Raw genomic sequence first — 23,838 nt, forward strand, 5'->3', positions numbered from 1 at the left:
AAGTTCAACATACCCAGCTTGGTTTTCAATAGATTAAACCTTTGTTCGTCCAAAGGTTTAGTGAAAAGGTCAGCAAGCAGGTAGTCAGTCGGGACAAAATATAATTCGATGTTACCTTTCTCCACATGATCCTTGATAAAATGATACCTCACATCGATATGCTTTGTCCGGCTGTGTTGAACTGGATTGCATGAAATAGCAATAGCACTTTTGGAATCACAGTATATGGGAATCCGATCATAGTTAAAGCCAAAGTCAGATAGTTGTGTTTTCATCCACAGAACTTGAGAGCAACAACTAGCAGCTGCGACATACTCAGCCTCTGCGGTTGAAGTGGAAACACAATTTTGTTTCTTGGAAGACCATCCAACAAGCTTATCTCCCAAGAACTGTACACTACTAGAAGTGCTTTTCCTATCAAGTTTGCATCCTGCATGATCTGCATCTGAGTAAGCTGTTAGTTCAAATCCAGTATCTTTTGGATACCATAAACCAAGATTCATGGTGCCCTTAAGATACCGAAAGATGCGCTTGACAGCCTGTGCATGACTATCCTTAGGGTCCGCTTGGAATCTTGCGCACATGCAAGTGGAGAACATAATGTCGGGACGGCTGGCAGTTAGGTACATTAATGAGCCAATCATGCTTCGATACAGTTTTTGGTCAAAGGGTTTACCATTTAGGTCAGCATGAATTTTAGTTCTGGCTTCCATTGGTGTACCAATTGGTTGACAATTAAGCATATCAAACTTTTTCAACATATCTTGTATGTATTTGTTTTGACAAATAAAAATCCCATTTGAAAGTTGTTTTACTTGTAAACCCAAGAAAAAGTTTAACTCCCCCATCATGCTCATCTCAAATTTGTCAACCATAAGGGCAGAAAAGTTTTTGCAATATTTGGGGTTGGTAGACCCGAAGATGATGTCATCAACATAAATTTGAATGAGAATGATGTCACTTCCTTGTCGTTTGATGAACAAGGTCGTGTCGATTGTACCTTTTGTGAAGCCATACCTCAGAAGATAGGTAGATAAAGCATCATACCAGGCACGTGGAGCTTGTTTGAGACCATATAATGCTTTATCTAGTCGGTAGACATGATTCAGGTGTTTGGGATCCATGAAACCTTCTGGTTGACCGACAAACACTTTTTCTTTGAGAACTCCATTAAGGAAAGCTGACTTGACATCCATTTGGTAAACAGTGAAGTTCTTGAATGCCGCGTAAGCAAGGAAAATGCGAATGGCTTCTATTCGAGCAACTGGAGCAAAGGTTTCATCATAGTCAATGCCGTCTTGTTGAGAATAACCTTTAGCTACCAATCTAGCCTTATTCCGGACAACAATGCCGTTTTCATCCTTCTTGTTCTTGAAAATCCATTTTGTTGGAATTGGAGCTTTGTTGACATTCGGATTGGGAACCAGTTTCCATACCTCCAGACAATTGAATTGTGTTAATTCCTCTTGCATTGCACGAACCCAGTCAGGGTCTTTCAGAGCTTCGTTAACAGATTTTGGTTCTACAATGCTTAGAAAATTGACGAATAAACATTCGTTGGCGGAAGCTGAGCGAGTTGTCATTTTGGCATTTGGGTCACCAATGATTTGAGATGGAGGATGTAGAAGCATAGAGCGGGACCATTTACCAGAGTGAGGATGAGGTGAAGCAGGTTCATTATTTTCATCAGGATTCAAAAATCCTGCAGAATGTTGATCAACAATTTGTTCAAAAGAAGGTTCAGTCGGAAGGACATAATCAGCATCAGGATCAGTGTTATTGTCAGAAGGATGATGAGAATAGCTGGAGGAACTTTGTTGGGAGGAATCATGAGACGAACTATTTGGGGCAGGGGATTCAGAAGGAGAGTCAGGCGAAGATGGTGGAGATGATTCAGAAGATGAAGATGTTGATGTATTATGCTGATGGAAGCTGGATGAATCTAACTGAGATGTGGTCGTGGTTGAATCCTCAGGAGTGATCAAATTTGTTGGTTGACTTGGAGGATGATCGTGATAAAATTCATCAAACATAATGTCTAACTCAGCAGGTGTAGGAGTAGGAAAAGACCTATGAGTAACAGATGGAGTGGAAGATGCGGAATTCGATGGATAGTTGAGGGAAGAGTCAGAACCATGTTGTTCAAGAACCATATCAGATAGTTCATCAAATTTGACATTCATGCTTTCCATGATATGTTTTGTTTGACGAAAGTAGACACGGTATGCAATGGATTCTTTTGAGTACCCAATGAAGTAGGCCTCGTTCCCTTTGGGTTTAAATTTACCAAGATTTTCACGATCATTCAAAACGTAGCAAACACAACCAAAAATATGCAGAAAATTCACGTTGGGCTTCCTTTTGTTGATCACCTCGTAAGGAGTTTTGTCGAACCGCTTGTTGATGATTGAGCGATTTTGTGTAAAACACACAGTAGCAATTGCTTCAGCCCATAGATTTTGTGGTAACTTAGAGTAAGCAAGCATAGTACGTGCAGCTTCGACAAGAGTCCGATTACGTCTTTCAACAACCCCGTTTTGTTGTGGAGTTCTGGTGGCAGAAAACTGATGAGTAATGCCAACGGAGGAACAGTAAGCTTCAAGAGTGACATTCTTGAATTCAGTACCATTGTCAGAACGGATGATTCTCACGTTTGATTGGATGTTGACTTGAGTCTTTTTGATGAAATCGATGATAACTTGAGGAGTTTCACTCTTTTCTCGAAAGAAGAAAACCCAAGTATAACGAGAATAATCATCGACAATGACAAGAATGTAACATTTTGCATGAATGCTCCGAATACGCATCGGGCCACACAGATCCATATGAAGAAGATGTAAGGGGGCTTCAGTACTTAGGTGTTTCTTTGGTAGATGCGACGCTTTCTTCATCTTACCAATGGCACAGGCGGAACAAACTGTGTTTGTCTCAAACTTAGCATCAGGAAGACCATCAACCAATTGTTTACTTGTGAGAACATTAATGGTGTGAAAATTGAGATGAGATAAACGACGGTGCCATAACCAGGTTTGTTGAGCAGAAGCTTTGGACACAAGACATATTTCAGATGAAGGAGTGGGAAGTGAGTTGAGATCAATGGTGAACAAGTTGTCATCACGGGTTCCGGTAAGAATATCAACACCGTCCTCCGTTTGAACTTTGCATTCATATCAACGGAAGAGAACTTGAAGATCATTATCACAGAATTGACCAACACTAAACAAGTTATGTCCAAGTCCTTCAACATAAGAAACATGTTTGATGGTAATCCCATTTTGAACAATATCTCCATACCCAAGAATAGGAGCAATGTTATCATTACCAAATCGAACAGTTCCCAAAAAAATTTCAACAAAGTTCCTTAGAATTGAACGGTTTCCAGTCATGTGCCTCGAACATCTGGAATCAACGTACCAAACACATATAAAGTATTCCTGAACGGTTTGAGAATATGGTTTTAGGTACCCATGGTAAATTGGGTCCATGGGGGTTAGGGAAGCATATGCAGAGCATTTATTAAAAAAGAAAAGAATCACGAGAGAAAATGCAGAATAAAAGCAAGCACACACAAACAAGAAAAGATAAAACACTTAAGCATAAAAGTACAGTTATTGAGAATAAAGGAAACATCACACAGACAAGTTCAAACATAAAAGACAAATTACAGTCATCCAAAGTACTTAATGTTTCGAAAAACTAGTCCTATCAGATCTAGAACTAGACACATAAGGTCCACGAGCAATCCATTCTTGTTTCACAGAGGTGGTTTTCCCATTAGTCTTGACAGTCCTAGTAGCATGCAAAAATCTATCCTTAGGAAGCCACCTACTCATAGTGTCTAGGCGCAAGTCACCTGAAACATGAAAATGTTTGTTATTAGTAGGGGTTTTCTTATGAGAAGTAGCCACAGGTGTCTTTCTAACGGGTTTCTTTGAAGTAGTAGTAAACCAACCATATTGATCATGGTATCTAGCTGATCCTAAGGTCTCATCTCTAACAACAGTAAAAGTGCATTTAGGGATGACAAATGATTCCTTAGAGAAGCTAGAGTACTTGTGATACTTAGGTTGGGTAGAAACAGAATGATCAAGTGGAACCTTAGGTCTTTGATGAGAGAAATTACTGCCTTTCAGAGGTGGTCTATGTAATGGAGACTTGGGAGTGGTCTTAGTGGAAGGTCTAACAAACTTGAAATCTTTAACAACAGAAGGAGAATTGTTGTTCTTTGGTTTTGAGGATTTAACAGTTGAAGAAACCTCTTTCTTTTGAAAAACTTTCTGATATTTTTTAGTACCTTGTTTTGAGACAGGGGATTGCTTTGGTTTTGAGACAGAAGGTTGTTCTTGTTTGGAAGAATGAACCTTTTCTTTTGTTTGTTCAAAATGTTTTTCAAAAACTGGATCGAAAACTAGATCTTCCTCAAGAAAGTTATTCAGATTTGGTAAGGTCGAAAAATCCATTTTTACAGATTTAGACACAGACTTTGATTCCAAGTTTACAGTGGGGACAACAGAGGCAGAAGGACAAAACTTGTCAGTGGTTGAGTTTGAAGAACTTGAAGACATTGGTTTAGTTACAACATGTTGCTTTATTGGAAAGTTGCATGATTTGAGCAAATTGAAAGCTTTTTCAAAGTTATTGTTAACAAAAGCTTGAAGTATGATGTTTTTATACTCCATTTCCAATTTAAGTTTGTTGAAATCTAAAAGCAATGTCAATCGTTTATCTCTTTCATTTTCAAATTTCTTTGTTAAGGTATCAAGTTCACTGAAATAGGCTTGAGTTTCTTCAGAAAACTTGTCTGATTCATCATTATTTGGAAAGAAATTATCAAATGAATCAGTTTGATTGACCCTCTTCTCAGACTCAAACTCAACCAAAGGATCAATGGTCTCACTGTAGAATTCATTGTAGTCATTGTCATTGTCAGTTTGGATGGCAATGCTACGAGTCTCAATGGGGTTACCAACATCAGAAAATGGGTCATTGGTCTCACTGTTCGGTTCAACAGATTCATTATCATGGTCAGTTTGGATGGATACACTTCGAGACGTTGTGGGACTATCCACATCAGACAGGGGATCAGAATCACTATCCGTTGCTAAAGTAACATCAACTAGTTCACATACAGATTTGATTGTAGAAGAGAAAGTAGAAGAGGTTTTCAACACATCACAGACAGGACAATTAGGATCAGTACAGTCAGAAGAATTATCAGAAGAGGTAGGAGGGTTGTCATGCATTCTTGAGTTACAATGACCTTAAGACACCAGAGCATCTATCACACGTTGTAGTTCCAAAATGGTTTGTTTCAAGTCGGCCATTTGGTTTTCTAAAACTACTTGAGGAATATAAGGTCTTGCTGGAGCTGGTTTAGGTACAGGAATGTCGACCTTGGGTGTTTGAGTACTCGAGATGATAGCAACTTTGTTATCCTCAGACTTTTCATCAATTTCCTCAATGATGATAGATTTTGGGAAGTTTTTAGAATGAAGTGGAGGATTGAAAAGATCGAAAGAATCATTGATTTGATCATAATCCAAGTTAATTCTACAACCTTTGGATAGATGCTCATCAGTCTCAAAATCACCATAACTTGGTCGAACATATTGAATTGTTAGGCCATATCTCATAAGATCAACATCGTATAGTGAAGGGACTTCAGTTCTGCCAGTGAGAAGGTTTTTGGGTTTCTCGAAACCCAACCCTTGAGTAAAGTTAGAATCAAAATCTCTAGGTTTATGTAGAAAAATTTGCTTGTTAGACTGATCAAGTTTGTAAACCTTGACTTGGTAAAATTTGATTTGTTCGTTTAATTCATTGATTTTACTTTCAAGTTTTTGGTTTAAAGAGTCTTTGATACTACAAGCATAATGGAGATTAAAAATATCTCACCCCTTATATATATATATATATAGGGGGAAGTGAAGGTGGTGCTGTTAGGAACCTAAGTTGGGTGAAATCCCTCTCACATGCTAATTTTTTAAACCATAAAAAACATGGGGGCCCATTGTTTATGTATTATATATTTTTAGATTAAAAAATTAGTATGTGAGAGGGATTTCATCTAAGTTGGGTGGTGTTGTCTCACACCTTCACTTTTCCCATATATATATATATATATATATATATATGGGAAAATGAAATATAAGGCTGTCCGACACCTAAGCTTAGGTGTGGAACCCCTCACATACTAATATTTTATTATTTTTTGTTTAATGAATAAATGCATGAGCCCCCATGATTTTTATGGATTAAAAAAATAATATGTGAGTGTTCCACACCTAAACTTAAATATACCCGACAGCCTTATATTCCCATCCCCATATATATATATATATATATATATATATATTCTTTTGAATACAAATATCTAAGATATAAATTCATAAAAGAGTCCATATTAATATAAGTTCTAACGTAAAATGCATATATCAAATTAATTCAGCACCCTTAAAAAAAATACGCCCAAATGATCTACGCTTAATTACTATAGAAAGTCAAAGCATGACGACGTCACTGACTTTTACTCTAGTTAATAACTAGATTTTCATTCCGCGGAAAACTGCGGGCCTAGTTTATAAAAAAATAATTTAATAAAATTTTGTAAAAAGTAAAAATATTAAATTGAATAGAATTTAGTAAAATGTATGGAATTTTTTGTAAAAAATGTTATAAAAATGAAAAGTGTATTAAATTTTGTAAATAGTTGCACTTGTAACAACATAAGATTTATGATTATATGTCATCTCAAATTTCGAATATGTTGTTGTAAATTTAAATTAACCAATTTTAGTTGACTATAGATTTTTATCCTGCGGAAAAACCGCGGTTTAGTTTAATAGTATTATTTTAATAAAATTGAATAAGAATTAAGTTAGATCATTACATTTAATTAAGTATTAGGAGAAATTAAAGAATTATTATGGAAATTTATTCACAAAGTTAATATAAGTCACAACTAATGGCCTAATGCTATAGGTAACTCAAAACAAAACCACATCCGTTCCAAAACTTTCTTGAAGCCCACTGCCTTAAAATCTTCGTCTGCCTTGGTCCATAATTCTCTAAACCAAACATGCACAAAACATTTGAGATATTCTCCATTTTCCAACTTCAATTTCGCAATTTACATATTGCAAAAAGCACATTCCGTATTTATAGGTATGGATTTTAAAATTATTATGCCCCTGCAGCCTGCTTCATTGACTTCAAGATGCTTTGAAGTTTGAAGGTTTGAAGCTCAACTTGGATGTGTTTATAGAATGATGATATCGTACTGCACATCCTTTATAAAACCTTACTTTGTGGATAAATATTTTTTTTACTTCATAGAAAATAAAATATATCAAACAAACACCTCTTTAAGATCAGCAAGATTCTGGCAATGACATAATAGATGCAACAGAATTGTTATATGAATAGATCATGAACCTTCATTTAAGGAGTAAATGGTAAAATCTGTAGATTACTGATTACACAATTGTTATTGATGATATGATTCACTACTTGTTCATCTACTATTACTATTACTCTATTCTCAGCTTTAACGCCTATATAAAAATACTAATGCTAAAACAACAATGAAAAAGTTCAGCTGAATGCGAAATGACAATTCTACACACCACTTGTATATTCGTAATTAGTTACTACATAACTACTTGTATATTTCCTAACATGGTTTCATTTTTTCGCAGAATTTCTCACCTTCTATGACCGGCAGTATCTATGCAAGCTCAATGCATCAGTTGTAGCTCTGGGATGAAGGCTAAAGAAGCATCACCCTTTCTTGTTTTCACTGTGAATGCAAACTCAAATCCAAGTTGATTCAGTGCAAACCCAGCCTTAAGCTGATTCAACCCTAAGCTAGGTTAAACTTATCCCTAACCTGGCCAAACTCCAAGCTGATCTAACTATAAGCTGACCCAAATCCAATCTAACTCTGCACTAAGCTCATTCACATTCAATCTAATTTGATTGTCATATTTGTAGAACCTTCCAGAATACTTGTAAAACCTTTCACATCTTTACTGCCCTAAATCACAAAAACATTCAAATAAAAGTTAATACAACCATATTGCTTCACATCTTTTGACATAACAATAAACGCAAACCTCCTAAGGAAAAAGGACACACACACACACACACTTCCTATACGTCATTAAGTATAGACGTTCAATGGAACAGAGACACTTAGGGGAAACCTTTTAGACCTTTTTCAGAATCCAAACTGTTCTCCATGACATCTTGCACAACTACAACACTATAAATTGATCATGAAAACTTTTAAAAATCAATCCAGCCAGACTGGTCATGAAAACTTTTAAAAATCAATCCAGCCCGACTGGTCATATTTTAACTCTTTACTAAGAATGACATGTTACAACTTAAACCACTCCTTTGAGACATAACATCTAATACCGAAGCAAGAATCACGCATCAGCCTTCTTTTATCATTATCTTAGAGAAAACAAAGTGTTTCAAACAGATCAAATGAGCCTTCTTTTTTCTTAGATTTCAACTGTCTTTTCATATCTACGATTTCTTATCAAACAAAGAACTCCTTTTTTTTCATACAGAACTCCATTTTTCATTCCAAAAGAAATGTTCATACCCAAATTTAAAGAAAAAAAAATGAGAGTGTGAAATAGAAACCTAAAGTGGCTCATTATCAATTCTGAAAACAATAATATGTCAATTCTTGTCTCATTCATTCATTCTTTTATGCATCCATATATCTCTGTATTAGCATTACCAGTGACTAAAAGTTCACACTGCCATGAAAAGTTAGTTGACCAAATCTTACAATTACATCTACGTGTACCTGCTCTTCTATACTTGAAACATCTGCAAGGTCCACCTTTTGCTCGTCCTCTTGTATGGATGGTATCTCATCTTTCCAACCGAGTACTTATCAATGTCCATCCTAAATATACCAGTCAAGGCACCATTCACCTGGCAGTTAAAGCCCCATCACAACTGCAAATTCAACGGCTTTCACCTATATATACAAAGACAATAATATAAGATATACTTCTTTTTGGTACTTGAACAATAAAGAACAAAATCTAAAAGAATAAATTGTTTGACTCAAACAAAAAGGCACATGAAGATCGGCAATGTCACACCCACAAAAATAGGAATAAACTTGTAATACCAGCCATGTGTTAAACTTGAAATAAAGAAATGACAAGATAATAACATAATTGAATCATCTCAATGAAGAAATAAAATGCAAGTATGCAAAAACGAAGGAGCAGGTGAAGATGTATGTTAACTGGATTTACACTCAAATTGTAAACCCCGAGGATATAAGATCAATATATCAACTTTAAAAGGTGGATAAGTGTCGGTCTTTAAGAAGCATACATGTGTTCTAGTAGCTAAATGCCTAAATATATGTTCATTCGTAAGAATTCTACCCGGAGAGTTAAACTTCACAAATAGCATACCGTTAACGTAAGCTGGCCAGCCAGGATAAAACAGCAAGAAAACTATTGATCTGTGCAAATAGTCACCTTCTTCCAGTAGGGGTTGTGGCAGTGAAGGCAATCACTGTTACTTTCTGCAGTTGAAAAGAACGGGATAAATCAGGACGGTTGCACGATGAGCAGTTACCGTGGTGGGTAATGGTTAACAACGGATTGGGTGAAAACAGATCACTATTTCTACGGTCCTAAACAGTCATGCAGGCTGGGTTGACAGGAAAACACTTTTTGTCCATAAAAGTCGAATTACTTATAAATAAGAAATGAGTCCAATATGATTTCAACCAAACATGAACATAGTGAATTGATCCACTGGACTAAGAAGGATAAAAAGTATGTCATTTCACTGTAAGCAAACTCCATTTGAAGATAAGCACTATCTTTGGTGGAACAGTCAATGTGAAATCTATAGCTTCAAACCATTCTAGTCATGGGCAAACCAGCCTAGAGACGCTGTAGAATTTCATAAAAGTCAAGATCGCCAGCTATTTAATTAATATGAAGAAAAGGTCATAAATAAAATGTGGTTACCAATAATTTTCCTTTTCCAACAACTGAAGTCCGAATCTAAGTGCTGTACCAAATTATGTCATACAACCTGCAAAAGCAGCATAAGAAGCAAGTCAATGCATATAGTAGTAAGAACTGTTCTATTTGAATTATGTGCATAGATGAACTCATTTAGACTTAAAGCCCACGTGAAAATTGAAGAGCTAAAAAGAGATCATACACTTACTTGTCAGGCCCTGCAGAATCTGAGTTGTGTACTCCTACTGTGAAAATTTAAGTGCTTCACTCGAGCTGCTTTCTCTTCCATATCATAACCCCTGAAGTTAAATCAATATTTTTAAAAAGATAACCCTCAAGTAAAACTCATATTAAGAGCAGCCACGGTAGTGGCCAAGTGTTTACTATAGATGCCTACCTTTGGAAAGTGACATGGGTCACAACCAAAACTCCTTTTATTCAATTATAAAGCACACACTCCTGCACTTCAAAAACACTCAATATATAGTCATGGGCAACTTTCTTAAACCTTACTCACCATATATAGTCAAAGAAATCCATTGGGACACTTTCTTAAACCTTACTCACCATTTTTTCACTTTCATAGGAAACACTTTTTGTCCATAAAAGTCGAATTACTTATAAATAAGAAATGAGTCAAATATGATTTCACCCTTTATGCGATAGGATATATTTGAAGCTACTTTCAAGCCAATTTGACCCACTTTCTTTTAAGCTGGTTTTCAAAAACTACCGGGCTGACCCGGTAGACATCTAAGGGATAGAAACATATGAATAAGTTCATTAATGAGTTTATGAATCAAAATTAATACCCTGGAGACAATAGAAACCGGATTTTACCTGAAAATATAAGAATGAAGAGGTCACTGCACTTAGCCCAAGAATCATGACACACACAACAAATAATTCGATGACCATATAAGCCAGAACCCATCCAGTAAAGCCCAAAAGCGAAACTTAATATATCATATCATTGTTTCATTTATATACATATATTATATGTAGGATTTTAATTCTAGTGCTTAACTTAATAAAAAAAAAAAATGGGTTTCTGCTTGTTTCACAGATATAGATGTAGAAGCAGGCACGTTGTGGTTTGCAAGTGCAATCAAGTATGCCCAGGCTGGTTTTGACGGGTGTCCCCCAAATAAGCAAAAAAGGATGCTTTTTCTTGTTGGAAGGTACGTAATTAATTCTATGCTTTTAAATGTATGTGTACACACACATGTTTGTGCGTGATAATTAATTATGTGCATTTCTTTGCTGCCAGTCTTGTAGACATGGATGGTAGCCATGCGGTCAAGTATGGATCAAAATTGAAAGAATTGGGTATAGCTGTTGATGTTGTCAACTTCTATCTAGGGGGGATACCTATAAAAATGAGGATAGCACACCAATTTGGGAGGGTGGAGCTTGATGCATTTGTTGGTGCTGCCAAGTCTAAACACAACAGCCACATTGCACACATTAAACCTGGATCTTCTATTCGCGATGCCCTATTCTAGTATATTCTAAGAGACACTCCCCGTCTCCTCACGAAGAGAAATCATGATGAAACAGCAACAGGGGTGAAGCTGTTGGGCAAGAGGAAGGCAATCTCTAATGTTTAATTGCTTTATTCATTTTAATGCATGTCTATGCTGTCGAATTGTTTATGTTTGTCGTGTCACTCCATGAATTTGTTAACATCTCGCAAGTGTTTCGATTTGTTTAATTTCTTACATGTACCTCATGGTCTGGGTCTTCTAGTTGTTGCCAACAATAAGAGGGTTAAGAGTTCGTATCTATATCCTCGGTTCTTGTTACCATTATGATACGCAATATGCAATTTATGTCGTTTACCCAATTTCATTTATACTATGGCCTTCTTGTGGTTTTACAAGTTCATGCCTTACTTTACGAAGTTTGTTACGGATAGGTCCAACCCAGCCTTTAAATTAATCGAATTGGATCTTTATATATAGGTTTATTACCCGGTTGTTTAAAAATGTTGATCGAAGTGTTCCTAAAAAGTCTTGCAACAGTTATGGAACAACCCTTTGACTTGTTATCAGAAAACAGGAACAGCTGCTCATATGACATAACTATTAGGGAAAAAAAAAAAAAAAGGTTTCTAATCATTCTGTAATGCCAAAAAAGTATGTGGTGGACTATTGCCTAAATTACTTTGGAGACAAAGAAATAAAAAAAAGTTTTGACAGACTTATTTGATATAGTCCGGATGAGGTCCTCTCCTGTTATACTGCAAGATGCAAACATTCCAATGGTTTTATACTGACTTCTTTGCACGCAATAACTTTATATAGCGTAAAAGCATCAATAATTTTAATCATCCCGTTAGCTCCCTCTTGGTTTGGTCGCAAAGAAGTGAATCAAGCCCTACTCTTTTTTGTTTGTCTGGTGTACCACCGCATATAGGAGTTAGCATCTTAAAAAACATACCCAAATCAACCGGGCCCGATTCCAGTTTATCTACTATCGTGAGGATTTTGTGGTTGATCGCCTTCACAGCTCCTATAAAAGTTCCGGGCTTTAAGAAGGTAAGTCGCCTTCTACGAACAGTCTCTAAAGACGCCTTGTGTAAAGATTTTTCAGGCAAACCATTGCATGAATACACCAATGGAGTCTCGTTTTCGTTCATTTCCTTTTTAAGGGCATTGACATCACAACGGGTCAACCTTGTGGTTTTTTGAAAAGCCCAAATGTTAAGTGCAGTAGCCAGTTCTTGCCTCGATATTGTTTTCTTACCTGCAATGTTAAACCTCGATGGTTCCACTACAACAGATGCCCCATCACCAGTTCCATTTCCCCTCCTTTTTTCTTTCAATTTCTTCCTGTGAAGCTGTTTTCTTAGTTGAATTGGATATTTCTATATACGAGTATATATTTAGATGAACACCCAGCCGACATTCTTTAATCCCTTGTCAAATTTGTTGATTTTTTTGCTTGGTTTACAACATATTTATATCTATATATAGGGGAACCATCCAATAAGAACCAACTAGACTTTGCCAAGCTTGCCATTTCCCTTAAATGAACACGCAAATTGTTTGACATCAGTATCTCCAGTATACACTGTATATACTCACTCAACTTTGATCAAGATTCCTTTCAGAGTTTAAAACATCATCTTGTACAATCAATAATCTTTTACTTGACTCTTTTGAAAAACATACTTGAAATGCTTGCCAGATAGTAGGAGCCGTTTGCCTAATACTTCCAAACATCAGCAACAAACATCTTTAGCCCTTGAGCTTGCGCAGTTTCAGCGAAACTTTTTGATGAGTATCGCCCCGTCTCAAACTTCTATATAAGTTTGTCACTTGATTCTTTACAGCTAAGCATGTTATGTTTGATCAAGTCTTAATAAAAAGTTAAAGCGTAAGGTATCCTTATAGAAAAACATCACATGATGACAAAAAAGTGACAAGATAATAATGAAGATACAAGGAAATGTTGCATTGATCACTTTCAATAACCAAAGAATCACATATGAATTTATAGTAGTAAAAAAAATGACTCCATGAACTCACTAATACAAATGAATGATTCTACCCTCCAAATTCTAGATAAAAAAAATATGACCTTTCTAAACAAATTTCTATCTGCAACAAATGAATGAAAGAATGATCTAGATAACAATTTTTACCCCTACAAAGAATTTGTTAACTTTATACCAATGATCTGAGCTAATAAGTGTTGTTTTCACATCATGGTTGCTACTGCTGCTGCTGCTGGTATGTTGAAGAAGTTCCTGCGAGATCACCTGAAGTCCATGCTGATACGGTGTAAAGAGGCTGATCGGCCCAGGTTAGACTGATACCGGCTGTGGCCCCACCATCTGACTGCCTCTTCTCTACTTTAAATGAATTTGGACCAAATGGATGTTGGTACATTTTGAGTATCATTTGGCTCTGAAGAAACTCCCTCTCATTGATCTCGACATTTCTGAATCCGCCTAGCTCCCTCATTGTCTTCCACCACTGATTGAACCCAACGTGCCTCTCGAATCTTTCTAGTCCTTCACATGCAATTATGTTTCTAATCTCACGTCCGAATGATTCTTCTATCTTGATACGGGAACTGTTTTGTAATGGAAAAACAGTATCAATGGAATCAAAGATAGCAGAATAGTACTTCAATGAGTTAGAAACCCTCTTCTCCAACACGGCGTCGTTATGCTCTGATTCTTGCTCTGCCACCACCATAATGCTCGGGTTCGTGCTTCTAATAAGCCCGAAAAAATCCTTAAGTGCCCCTCCACTGCCATCATACAGCATTTTATGAAGCTGCAAGATACAGTTTACACCAACAGTTTCTCCTTCTTTAACATGAAGCATCCACAGTCTCACATCTTCTAATCTATCAACAACTGGATGAAATTCAAATTCAAGGTTTAAAGCCTCTGCAAATCCTGAAAGTCGAGTTCCTGTCTCGATAAGATCCTGTTTTGATTCTCCAACACCTGTAATACGAACATGGCTTGGAGGGTTGTTTCTTGCAGCTAAACTTTGGAAAAAGCTTGGCCACTGAAGACCTTGTTTGATGTCGAAATCTATAACGTGAACTTTATCTTTCCCTTCAAATGATCTTAGAAGAATCTCGTTCGATGTGAAATGAATGAATTTGGGAATTGGGGTTGACTGGTTCAAAAGGCGTAAAGCTACGCCATTTTCTTCTTCGATCTGGTTAAGCTCTTGAGGGGTTGAAATCTGGAAAATATTGGGCCAAATTCTTGAAATTCTTAGAGCCAATGCTTCTGTGTAGTATGAAGCAAGACGAGTGATTGATGAATCGCCTCTGGGTGATGCTAATTCGCCTAACTTGGAGACGAAATGGTTAATGGCAGGTATGTTCTTAGTGCTAATGGCTTCCAAACAAGCTAAAAGTAAGCTTATGAGCTCAAATCCAACTTCTTCATCATGCCTTTCGTTCCCAACTGCCAAAAGATCCAAACTTTGATTCGGGTTTGGTGCACCTACACCATTTAACCCGCCCGTTTGTGGATCCAAACTTTGCTGACTTTCGGGTGAACTGCTTCTTGAACCCGAACCTGATGAAGTTTCCTTAACAACCTGTTCCCTATGACTACTTGAAGCAACACCCTTTTCGCCTAAATCTGCTAATTCATTCACAAAACTCCATGGGCTGGTTCTTAAATTAGGCGAAATTACATTGCTTGGAGCTAATGAAAATGGAAGTGAAGTAACAGGACACCAAAAATTCCCACTACCCAATTGGCCTAATCTCAAATCCTCTTCGTTTTCCCCAAATTCTTCGACTTTATTGCAACCCCTTTTCCTCTTAGCTCGAAAAGACTCACCTTGTTCTTCTTCATAAAGTCTTTTCAATCCTTTGCTACTCTTCTCCCAAATCTCACTTCTTTTCTCCACCACATTGTGCTTAAGTGAACAGCTACTGGTTCGGGCTTCTAACGCGTTGTTGTTGTCGACTGATAGACTGCTAACGGGCCTAACAGGCTGCGAACGGGCTGACTCTTTTCTTGGGAAGTTAGTAGTATTACATGGCAAATCCAATCTCTGTGTGCTCATTGAAGGGAAATGACAAGCTTGAAACTGTGCAGTTGGTTTAGTATGCCTTGGTGACAACAATGTAGATGAACACCCAGCCAACATTCTTTAAACCCTTACCAAATTTGTTAACTTTTTCTCTCGGTTTACTATATATATATATATATATATATATATATAATCCAATTTGATAAATTTTAAAATATCTTTAATCAAATTTGTTATTTTAAGAAATATCAAGAGTGTGTATGAATCTATTTTGAAAAAACAGAACAGGTTTTTAAAAAATGGAATCCAATGTTAGAATAATATTTATAAAAGAATATGTAATATGTATAGATCAATATGTATGTGCAATAAAGAATAACCAATATCTATCTATAAGCAATTCAAAGAATCAAAGAATTTTATGTTAAAAAAAAAGTTAAAATCTTTACCTCCAAATGATCATCGGATTCCGAAAATTACGGACCAAGAACACACTCTGAAATGATGATGAAAATGATGATTGATTGAAGAAACACTTACCATGAATGCAATTCAACTTCCATAACCTGATCAAACACAAAGCTAACAAAAAATCTATAATTTAAAACACATAATTTACAAATCAAAACTTTTAAAAAATCCATATTAATCATTACCAAAAAACCCAAATTTCTTTTTAGTAAATTCAAAAGACCCTAATACAACAAATTAAAAAAAATAAATAAATAATCAAGAAACTCAAATTTTCTTCAAATTCTAATGAAAACCATAAAAATTTATGAACTTTTATGAAAACCCACCATTTTTATGAAAAACCCTTTGAGACCCATATGTCACAAATCAAAATTTTGTAGATTGATAGTAAAACAGATTGTGTTTTTTTATATATTATATTTATAAGTTTGTGTGTGTTTATTTTTAATAGATTGTGTTTTTTGTTGAGTAAATTTTCTCTCCTCACCTCTCACTCACACACACTCGACTGAAGTGAACAAAGCTAAACAACAGTAAAACAAGCCAAAAATTTTCACATTAAGGAACAAGTTTATTCTTATATAAATCAAGAAAATAATGTGTTATTTTTTCTTTATTTTTGTCAGGGGAAGCAGGTGGGTGTGGGCCGTAGGATGAAGATCTAACGGTGGAGAATGATGGTGGGGTTATATGACCGTTATGGGTGGGGTTCGTCGGTGAAATTGTGACCGTTGTGGGTGTACGGAAAGTGGGAGTAAGTCCGAGTTAATATTCTTTTTTTGGTAAATTGCACGTAAGCTGTGGTCACGTGCTTGTCTCCTGAGACCCGTTTGAATTGACCGTTAGTGAATCTTTTTTTTCATTTTTATGTACCATTTGTTCTAGAAAGATGATTAAAAAATGGAGTCTAGTGTAAAGAAGTACATGATGATTGTAAAGACTATGGTCGGCGATACTTGTTTTCTAGTTGGCTAAGTCCTTTGGTTTATTCGTACTTTAAATATTTCTAGATTAGCAATCGGATAATATTACCTGGTCTAGTTATATAGACTAGCTTAAATCTGTGTAATATAATGGTTAATTTTAGTGATTTATTATAGTCTTAGTTACATAGACTAGCTTACATATATATAATGCAATGTGTTTTATGATCTATATAGAGTATAGACTAGCTCAAAATCTGTGTAATGCAGTGGTTTTACTGATTTATTATAGTTTAACATAGCTCAAGTTTTTGTAATGGAATGATCTATGTTATTTCATTGATTTACTTATAGTCAACACACTTTTTATTATTATTATTATTATTATTATTATTATTCTAGTAATATAATTTTTGAGTTTTAATATCATCTTATTTGAAGGATGGCTCTTATGTATGTCTCCGTTTCTATTATCTAAGAAGGGTTTCTTTAATGTGTTTTGTTTGAAAGAGAAAAAAAAATAGACCTCTATTATTATTGATGAAAAAGCACATTATATTATGAAGTGACATATAGAACTAACATCTATTATAGTTTTTTTTTTTTTTAAGGTATGGATCATCTAATATAATATTTAACTTATATTATCTTAATCGGGTCCGCAGAACCTCCTCACTTTCAATATCCTGTAGTAGAAAAATCTCCCAATTAAACAGCCTAAACACTTTGTCCTCTCAACAAAACTTAAACCTAGGTCTTCCATCACTCATAAACTTGTGTGAGATACTTTGTATCATTGGGCTATTTACTCGTTGGTAACATCTATCATAGTTAACTATCTACGAGTATTATATTATACTATTAGTTTTTCATGTATAAATGAGGAATGAAAAATACTCTTTAATAATACACGTGCTATTTAATATTCATGGTCTTGACTCTTAAGGACTATAAATAGCATTTTTTTATTATTTAAATGATTATACATATTTTAATAATAACATCATTACATATTATAAAATTTATCGGTAAGATAGAGAGGTGAAAAAAAGTTAAGGACTATGATGCATAATCAGAAGATTATCTTTATAATGAACGAGAGCAAGTATCCACGCGTTGCGGCAGTGAGATGGTGGGGTTGATAGGTCATAGAGTGTGATAGCCAAATACCTTAGTCGTATGGGCTCCGCCCTCAGATTTAAAAATTCGTCGAAAGTATATCGAATGACATCTCTAATGAAAGAGTATGAAATTTTAAGAACACCCATATAATTTTTATAATTTATCGATGTACGGTTTTTGAGATAAAAGATTTTGAATAAATTAGAAGAATAAATGATTTATGGGGAGAGAAAAAAAAATGATTGATTGAGATTTGATGAGAGAGAAAAGGTGTTAGGTATATATATAATTGATATATGGACATTTTGAAAAAATAAATGTTGAAACTTAAAATGTAAACAGGGGAGATTTGCTTTATAGTATAGTATAGATATAGATAGATTACATTTTATTTTTGATATGATCGATAATAACCATAACGTCCACCTACTACTCCTTTATAATGATTATTCACCCTTCTATTTTAGAAAAGAGTTAGAAAATAGTTAGATGGAAAATTACTAGATTGCCCTTAATAAACAACCCTTAAGGAAATGGTTATAAGATATTACCAAAATTACCCTTAATGAATTATTTTACACTTTAAACCCTTATCTTCTAAAATATCACTATCACCATTGTATCAACTTATACGGTTAGATCACTCGACACCAATTGTCGATGTCATCAATCACCGGCCGTCACCGACACCACTAAACCACCATCGCCGTCACTGCCGCCGCATCGCACGGGTACAATGCTAGTAACAATTAACAAAACCCATAAACACCAAATGGAAACACATTACATTATTACAACTTCAATCCTCACAACTAGAAGGGAGCTCAGCTGCCCTTTGACCTAAAACTCAAAATCTACAAAATGACTTATTTGATCAAATTCCATAGAACTTCCGAATATTCGGCAATAACCTTGGGGTTTTTCGGTGAGGTCAACCAATTGTGACTTTTCCAAAAATAAAAAATAAAATAAAAATACCAACAATTGTGACTTTGTGAGTGTGGTTGCATTGCAAGTTTGTGGCATTGGGTGTGACTTTTGTTGATACACTTGATCATGTTGTTGACTTGTTGGCACAGTTGGGCCTAGGCCTGTTCTAAACTTTTCAAGGCTTGCCATTATAATGGCTAGGATATTAAGAAGCCCAAATTTTCTAGTAAGTGAGTTATTCCCAAGAATTCCCGGGAAAAGTGGTATAAATTTATCGAGTGTAGGACTGTAGGTGTAGCATGTACATTATAATTTGATTTCTATGATGGGTTTTATATATCGAGTGTAGCATGCAGCTAAGGTGTTATAAATTTTAGGCAAGTTTATATATTTTAATATGTTTGATATAAAATTTGTATTAATATTGTTGTCATACACTTTAGATGTAAAGGAACAAACATGGTTGGGTCGAGTCTCGTAAAAACTTGGACGACGGACTTTATCATGTTTTCCACTTAGACATGGCTTCTTATAGGTTATAACTGTCGTGAATCGTGTCCCCTTTTCAACATATTATCAGTGACAGAGTTCTAAACTTTCTATTTTGTTAATACTAAGAACAGTACTCACGCGTTGCGGCGGCTGGCGAGTTAGTGACGGTGAGATGGTGGGGTGATAGATCATAGAGTGTAATTGGTCATAGGAGGTGATAGGTCATAGAGTGCAATAGCCAAATGCCTTAGTCGTCTGCCCTCGGATTTAAAAATTCATTGAAAGTATATCGAATGACATCTCTAATGAAAAAACATGAAATTTTAAGAACACCCATATAGTTTTTTATAATTTATCGATGTAAGGTTTTTGAGATAAAATTTTTTGAATGAATTGAAAGAATAAATGATTTATGGATGAGAGAGAAAAAAATGATTGATTGAGAACTAAGGAGAGAGAAAGAGTATTATGGTTATTTTAGGTAAATATAGAATAGATATGAGGGCATTTTGAGAAAGTAAATGTTAAAAATTAAAATTTAAAGAGATGGAATTTGCTTTATAATGTAGTATAGATAATATAGTATATAGATAACCCTAGTTAGTATTAATGTATTATGTTCAGTGGGGGAACTTGGCCATGAGTCCATGACAACTCTACAATATTTATAAAACTTTATATTTCTAGTACTACTTTTATATGTTTATTTAGTTTAAAGGTAACTGACAACCCTAAACTGGTGTAACTTATTTTTGTAATATAGGTTTTACGCTTATAAATATCATGAAAAATATTCGGCGACCTCATAATGAAAATCCTAGCTCCGTCACTGATTATGTTATTAATCAACTTTAAGAAATTCTAACCTTTTAGTTTATATGTTTTAGAAAATTAGAATCATTTGTTTGTTGTTAACGTCGTGTCTTCGAGCGGATTAGTAGAGGGTTTTCCCCTATCGGTAATTTGAAATAGGCATTTCTACTTCGAGGTAGCTCTCTGGCGCGAACCTGGTTAAAACAACGTATGCTAGACCTCCCGCTGTCGAACCGCGACAAGAAGTTTCCAGCGAAATTCACTTATAAAAAAATAAAATAAAAATTGCTGATACTATAAATATTATTATCTTGAATTTCGATCAGCTATCATCATATTTGACTCGTTGTTTAGGTTATTGGGCTTTATATACACGTTGTGTATAAGTTGTTGACCGGATTATGTATTTAAGTTATTCGCGGCATAACTTGTGTTGGTCTAGTTCAAATACTTAAACACAATGAGTTAATGGGTGATGATCAATACATCATCTGTTTTTGACCGTATACCACTAAATGTGTTTTGATATATAACATATCTGGTGATGTACGGTTAATATCTGGTTGTGTACAGATCCCTCCAATTAATCATTTCGGCGTTCAACTCTTCAACCTTGGTAGTTGGTACATGAATTTGTTTTTGGGTGGATCTGCATTTAACACCACCAATGTAACCCAAATTACTATATCATTAATGGCGAGCCTTATGAACAGTGCCACATGGCGCTGTTCTATTGGTTTCGCCTGTATCCCGCGTTTTTTCCAGATTTTGTCATATCGGATTCTGTTAAGGTTATTTTTTTTTTCGGTTTTTTTTGGTTTCCTACATAGTTTTTTTTGCTTTCGTGTTTTCTTTCTATTGGTCCACCTATACCCCGCGTTTTTTCGGATTTTGCTATATCGGATCCCGTTAAGGTTATTTTTCTTTCGGTTTTTATTGGTTTATTACATAGTTTTTTTGCTTTTATGTTTTCTTTCTATTGGTTCATCGTATACCCCCCATCAGTATTTAGATTTTGTCATTTTGGATCCCGTTTGGGGTTTTTTCTTGGTGTTCATCTTAGTTTTTTGGCTTCTGTGTTCTGAATTAATATATTAGAAACTTTTACACAAAATTTAATTTTTCCTTTGTTATTTCTATTTTCGTTAAGGTTATTTATCTTTTGGTTTTTCTTGGTTTTTTGATACCTTTTTTTTTGCGTATATGATCTCTTTTATTGGTTCATCATATACCCCGCATCACTATTTAGATTCTGACATTACGGATCCCATTTTGAGTTTTTTCTTTCATTTTTGTTGGCATGGTTATCAATAGTCACCATGCTTATTAAAACTTGACACGTCGCATCGGCTATAAAGTGACACATCGCACGTTTCCTATAGTTTGGATTTTGCCACATTGCATCCTGTTCGGATTTTTTCACGTCTTTTTCTTTTTTAGTTTTCTTTTTCCTTTTCGGATTTTTTATTACGGGTTACTTCTTTTGTTTTTTTCACATTTTTTAATTGTCATTCAACCTTATTGTGATACACCCCGTACCACTACTTGCATTTTGCTATATCGTATCTACCTGATATCTGAATTAATATATTAATATTTTTGTCATATCACATCCCGTTCAAGTTTCTACTACGGGTTACGTTTTATTTTCTTGTATACTTTTAAACAAACATATTAATGACAAAATTATTTCTATTAAACTATAAAAATTCACGGCATATATACTAAAATAACGAACCGTTTCAACAAAGGAATTGAGACCCCGCAACGCGGGACCCAAAATTTTCTAGTTCTAAGAATTTACAAAATTCAAGTACGTACACAATATCGTCTTAAGCATTGATCAGTTGATCCTAGCACTTGCTAGTTATTACCGGATGTTCAAATGTAAAGTAAAACTATATACTGTATTATGTTCTGGACAACTTGTAATTTGATGTAAAACACGTTTTTCACTTCTAAACTAAACAAGATTTTAAAAAAATGCATTATCTATCCTATTTTATAAAGCATTTTTAATTCTTCACCCCTTCTCAATAGTTTTGATTTTTTTAAAGTGTCGTCAAATTATCAACATTTTTGACAGCTAAAACACATGGTTCATTAAAAATATCCTTAATTTATATTATCAATTTCTAAAATAGCCCCATTATTACATTTTTATATTAATTACTTTTACATAATTATATCAATAGTGTCCACTATTCACCGTCACCGACACCCACCACCACCTCCGATCCCCGACAAAACTCCACACCGCCGATGTCATCACCATTATCATTGTATCATGCAGGCATCTATTTAGCAATATCACATGTACATAATTTTTTCTCAAAAATTCAGTCGAGATACGACATCATAGAAATATAATAGTGAAGTGTTACACGTACTCTAGATAAGGAGATGTACAATGAACTGTTACAAATATTCAGAAAAAAAAAACTTATCTATATCTATACTATATTATAAAGCAGATTCCCCATGTTTAAAGTTTTAAGTTTTAACATTTACTTCTCCAAAATACCCCTTCCATCAATTCTATATTACTAAACACCATTTCTCTCTCCTCAAATCTCAACCAATCATCTTTTTTTCTCTCTCCTCCATAAATCATTACTCCTCCAATTCATTCAAAAAATTTTATCTCACAAACCGTACATCGATAAATTATAAAAATTATATGGGTGTTCTTAAAATTTCATGCTCTTTCATTAGAGATGTCATTCGCTATACTTTCGATGAATTTTTAAAACCGAGGGCGGAACCTGTACGGTTAAGGCCTTTGGCTATCACACTTTATGACCTATCATCCCACCATCTCACCACCGCAACATGCAAGTACTTACTCTCGTCATATCTAAAGATCAAACTCTTGAGTTTGAATAAAACCGTAAATGATGTATGTATTGATGTATGTATTTCAATTTTCAACCTCTATGCTTGATTTTATTATAATAAAAGAAAGGAAGAAAAGAAAGAGGGGAAGGGGGACAGAGCAGGTGTTGTACTTCAAGAATAATATAAAATAATAATGTAAACTTTTTCCTAGTTGATTGTGACTGCACTTTGTCATTCATAAAATAATAAAAAACGAAATAGTCCATGCATAAGCATGACCCCATTCACTCAATCACTCCCCTCCTGGAAAAATCACAGCCATAATTTATTTCTCTCGCAAATGTATCAAACGTTTGGGAACGTTAACAAAAATGATCATATTTATATACTAGATCTTTTAAAAGTCAAATAATTGAAATCGCAAGTCATGTCAACAAGTCAACAACTCAGTAACACCCTTACACATGGCAAAAAGTGCAAAGCACCAAACCTACTTACACAACAGAAAATAAAATGAAATAAAATGAAAGAGAGAAAAAAGATAGGAAAAAAAAAAAACGGGTGAAAAAATCAATAAATTCTTTTGTTTTGATAGTAACAGAAAATTTGACCTAAGAAATGATTAAATGAACATGACATCATAAAAGCTAAAATATAGAATTAAAATTTTAATATAGTTAAATGAAATCATTTTAGTTTTAGATATATAGC

General features: G+C 34.8%; 1 protein-coding gene across 1 annotated transcript; it reads right to left on the reverse strand.

Moving 5' to 3' along the window:
* Window positions 1–13,454: 13,454 nt before the first annotated feature.
* On the reverse strand, window positions 13,455–15,684 carry LOC122581086 (scarecrow-like protein 28). The gene has a single exon (XM_043753237.1). The coding sequence runs from the start codon at window positions 15,650–15,652 to the stop codon at window positions 13,736–13,738; it is 1,917 nt and encodes a 638-aa protein (XP_043609172.1). The 5' UTR covers window positions 15,653–15,684; the 3' UTR covers window positions 13,455–13,735.
* Between the last annotated feature and the right edge of the window lie 8,154 nt (window positions 15,685–23,838).

Source organism: Erigeron canadensis, chromosome 1 (genome assembly GCF_010389155.1).
Source record: "Erigeron canadensis isolate Cc75 chromosome 1, C_canadensis_v1, whole genome shotgun sequence".
In the NCBI taxonomy this organism is placed as follows: domain Eukaryota; kingdom Viridiplantae; phylum Streptophyta; class Magnoliopsida; order Asterales; family Asteraceae; genus Erigeron; species Erigeron canadensis.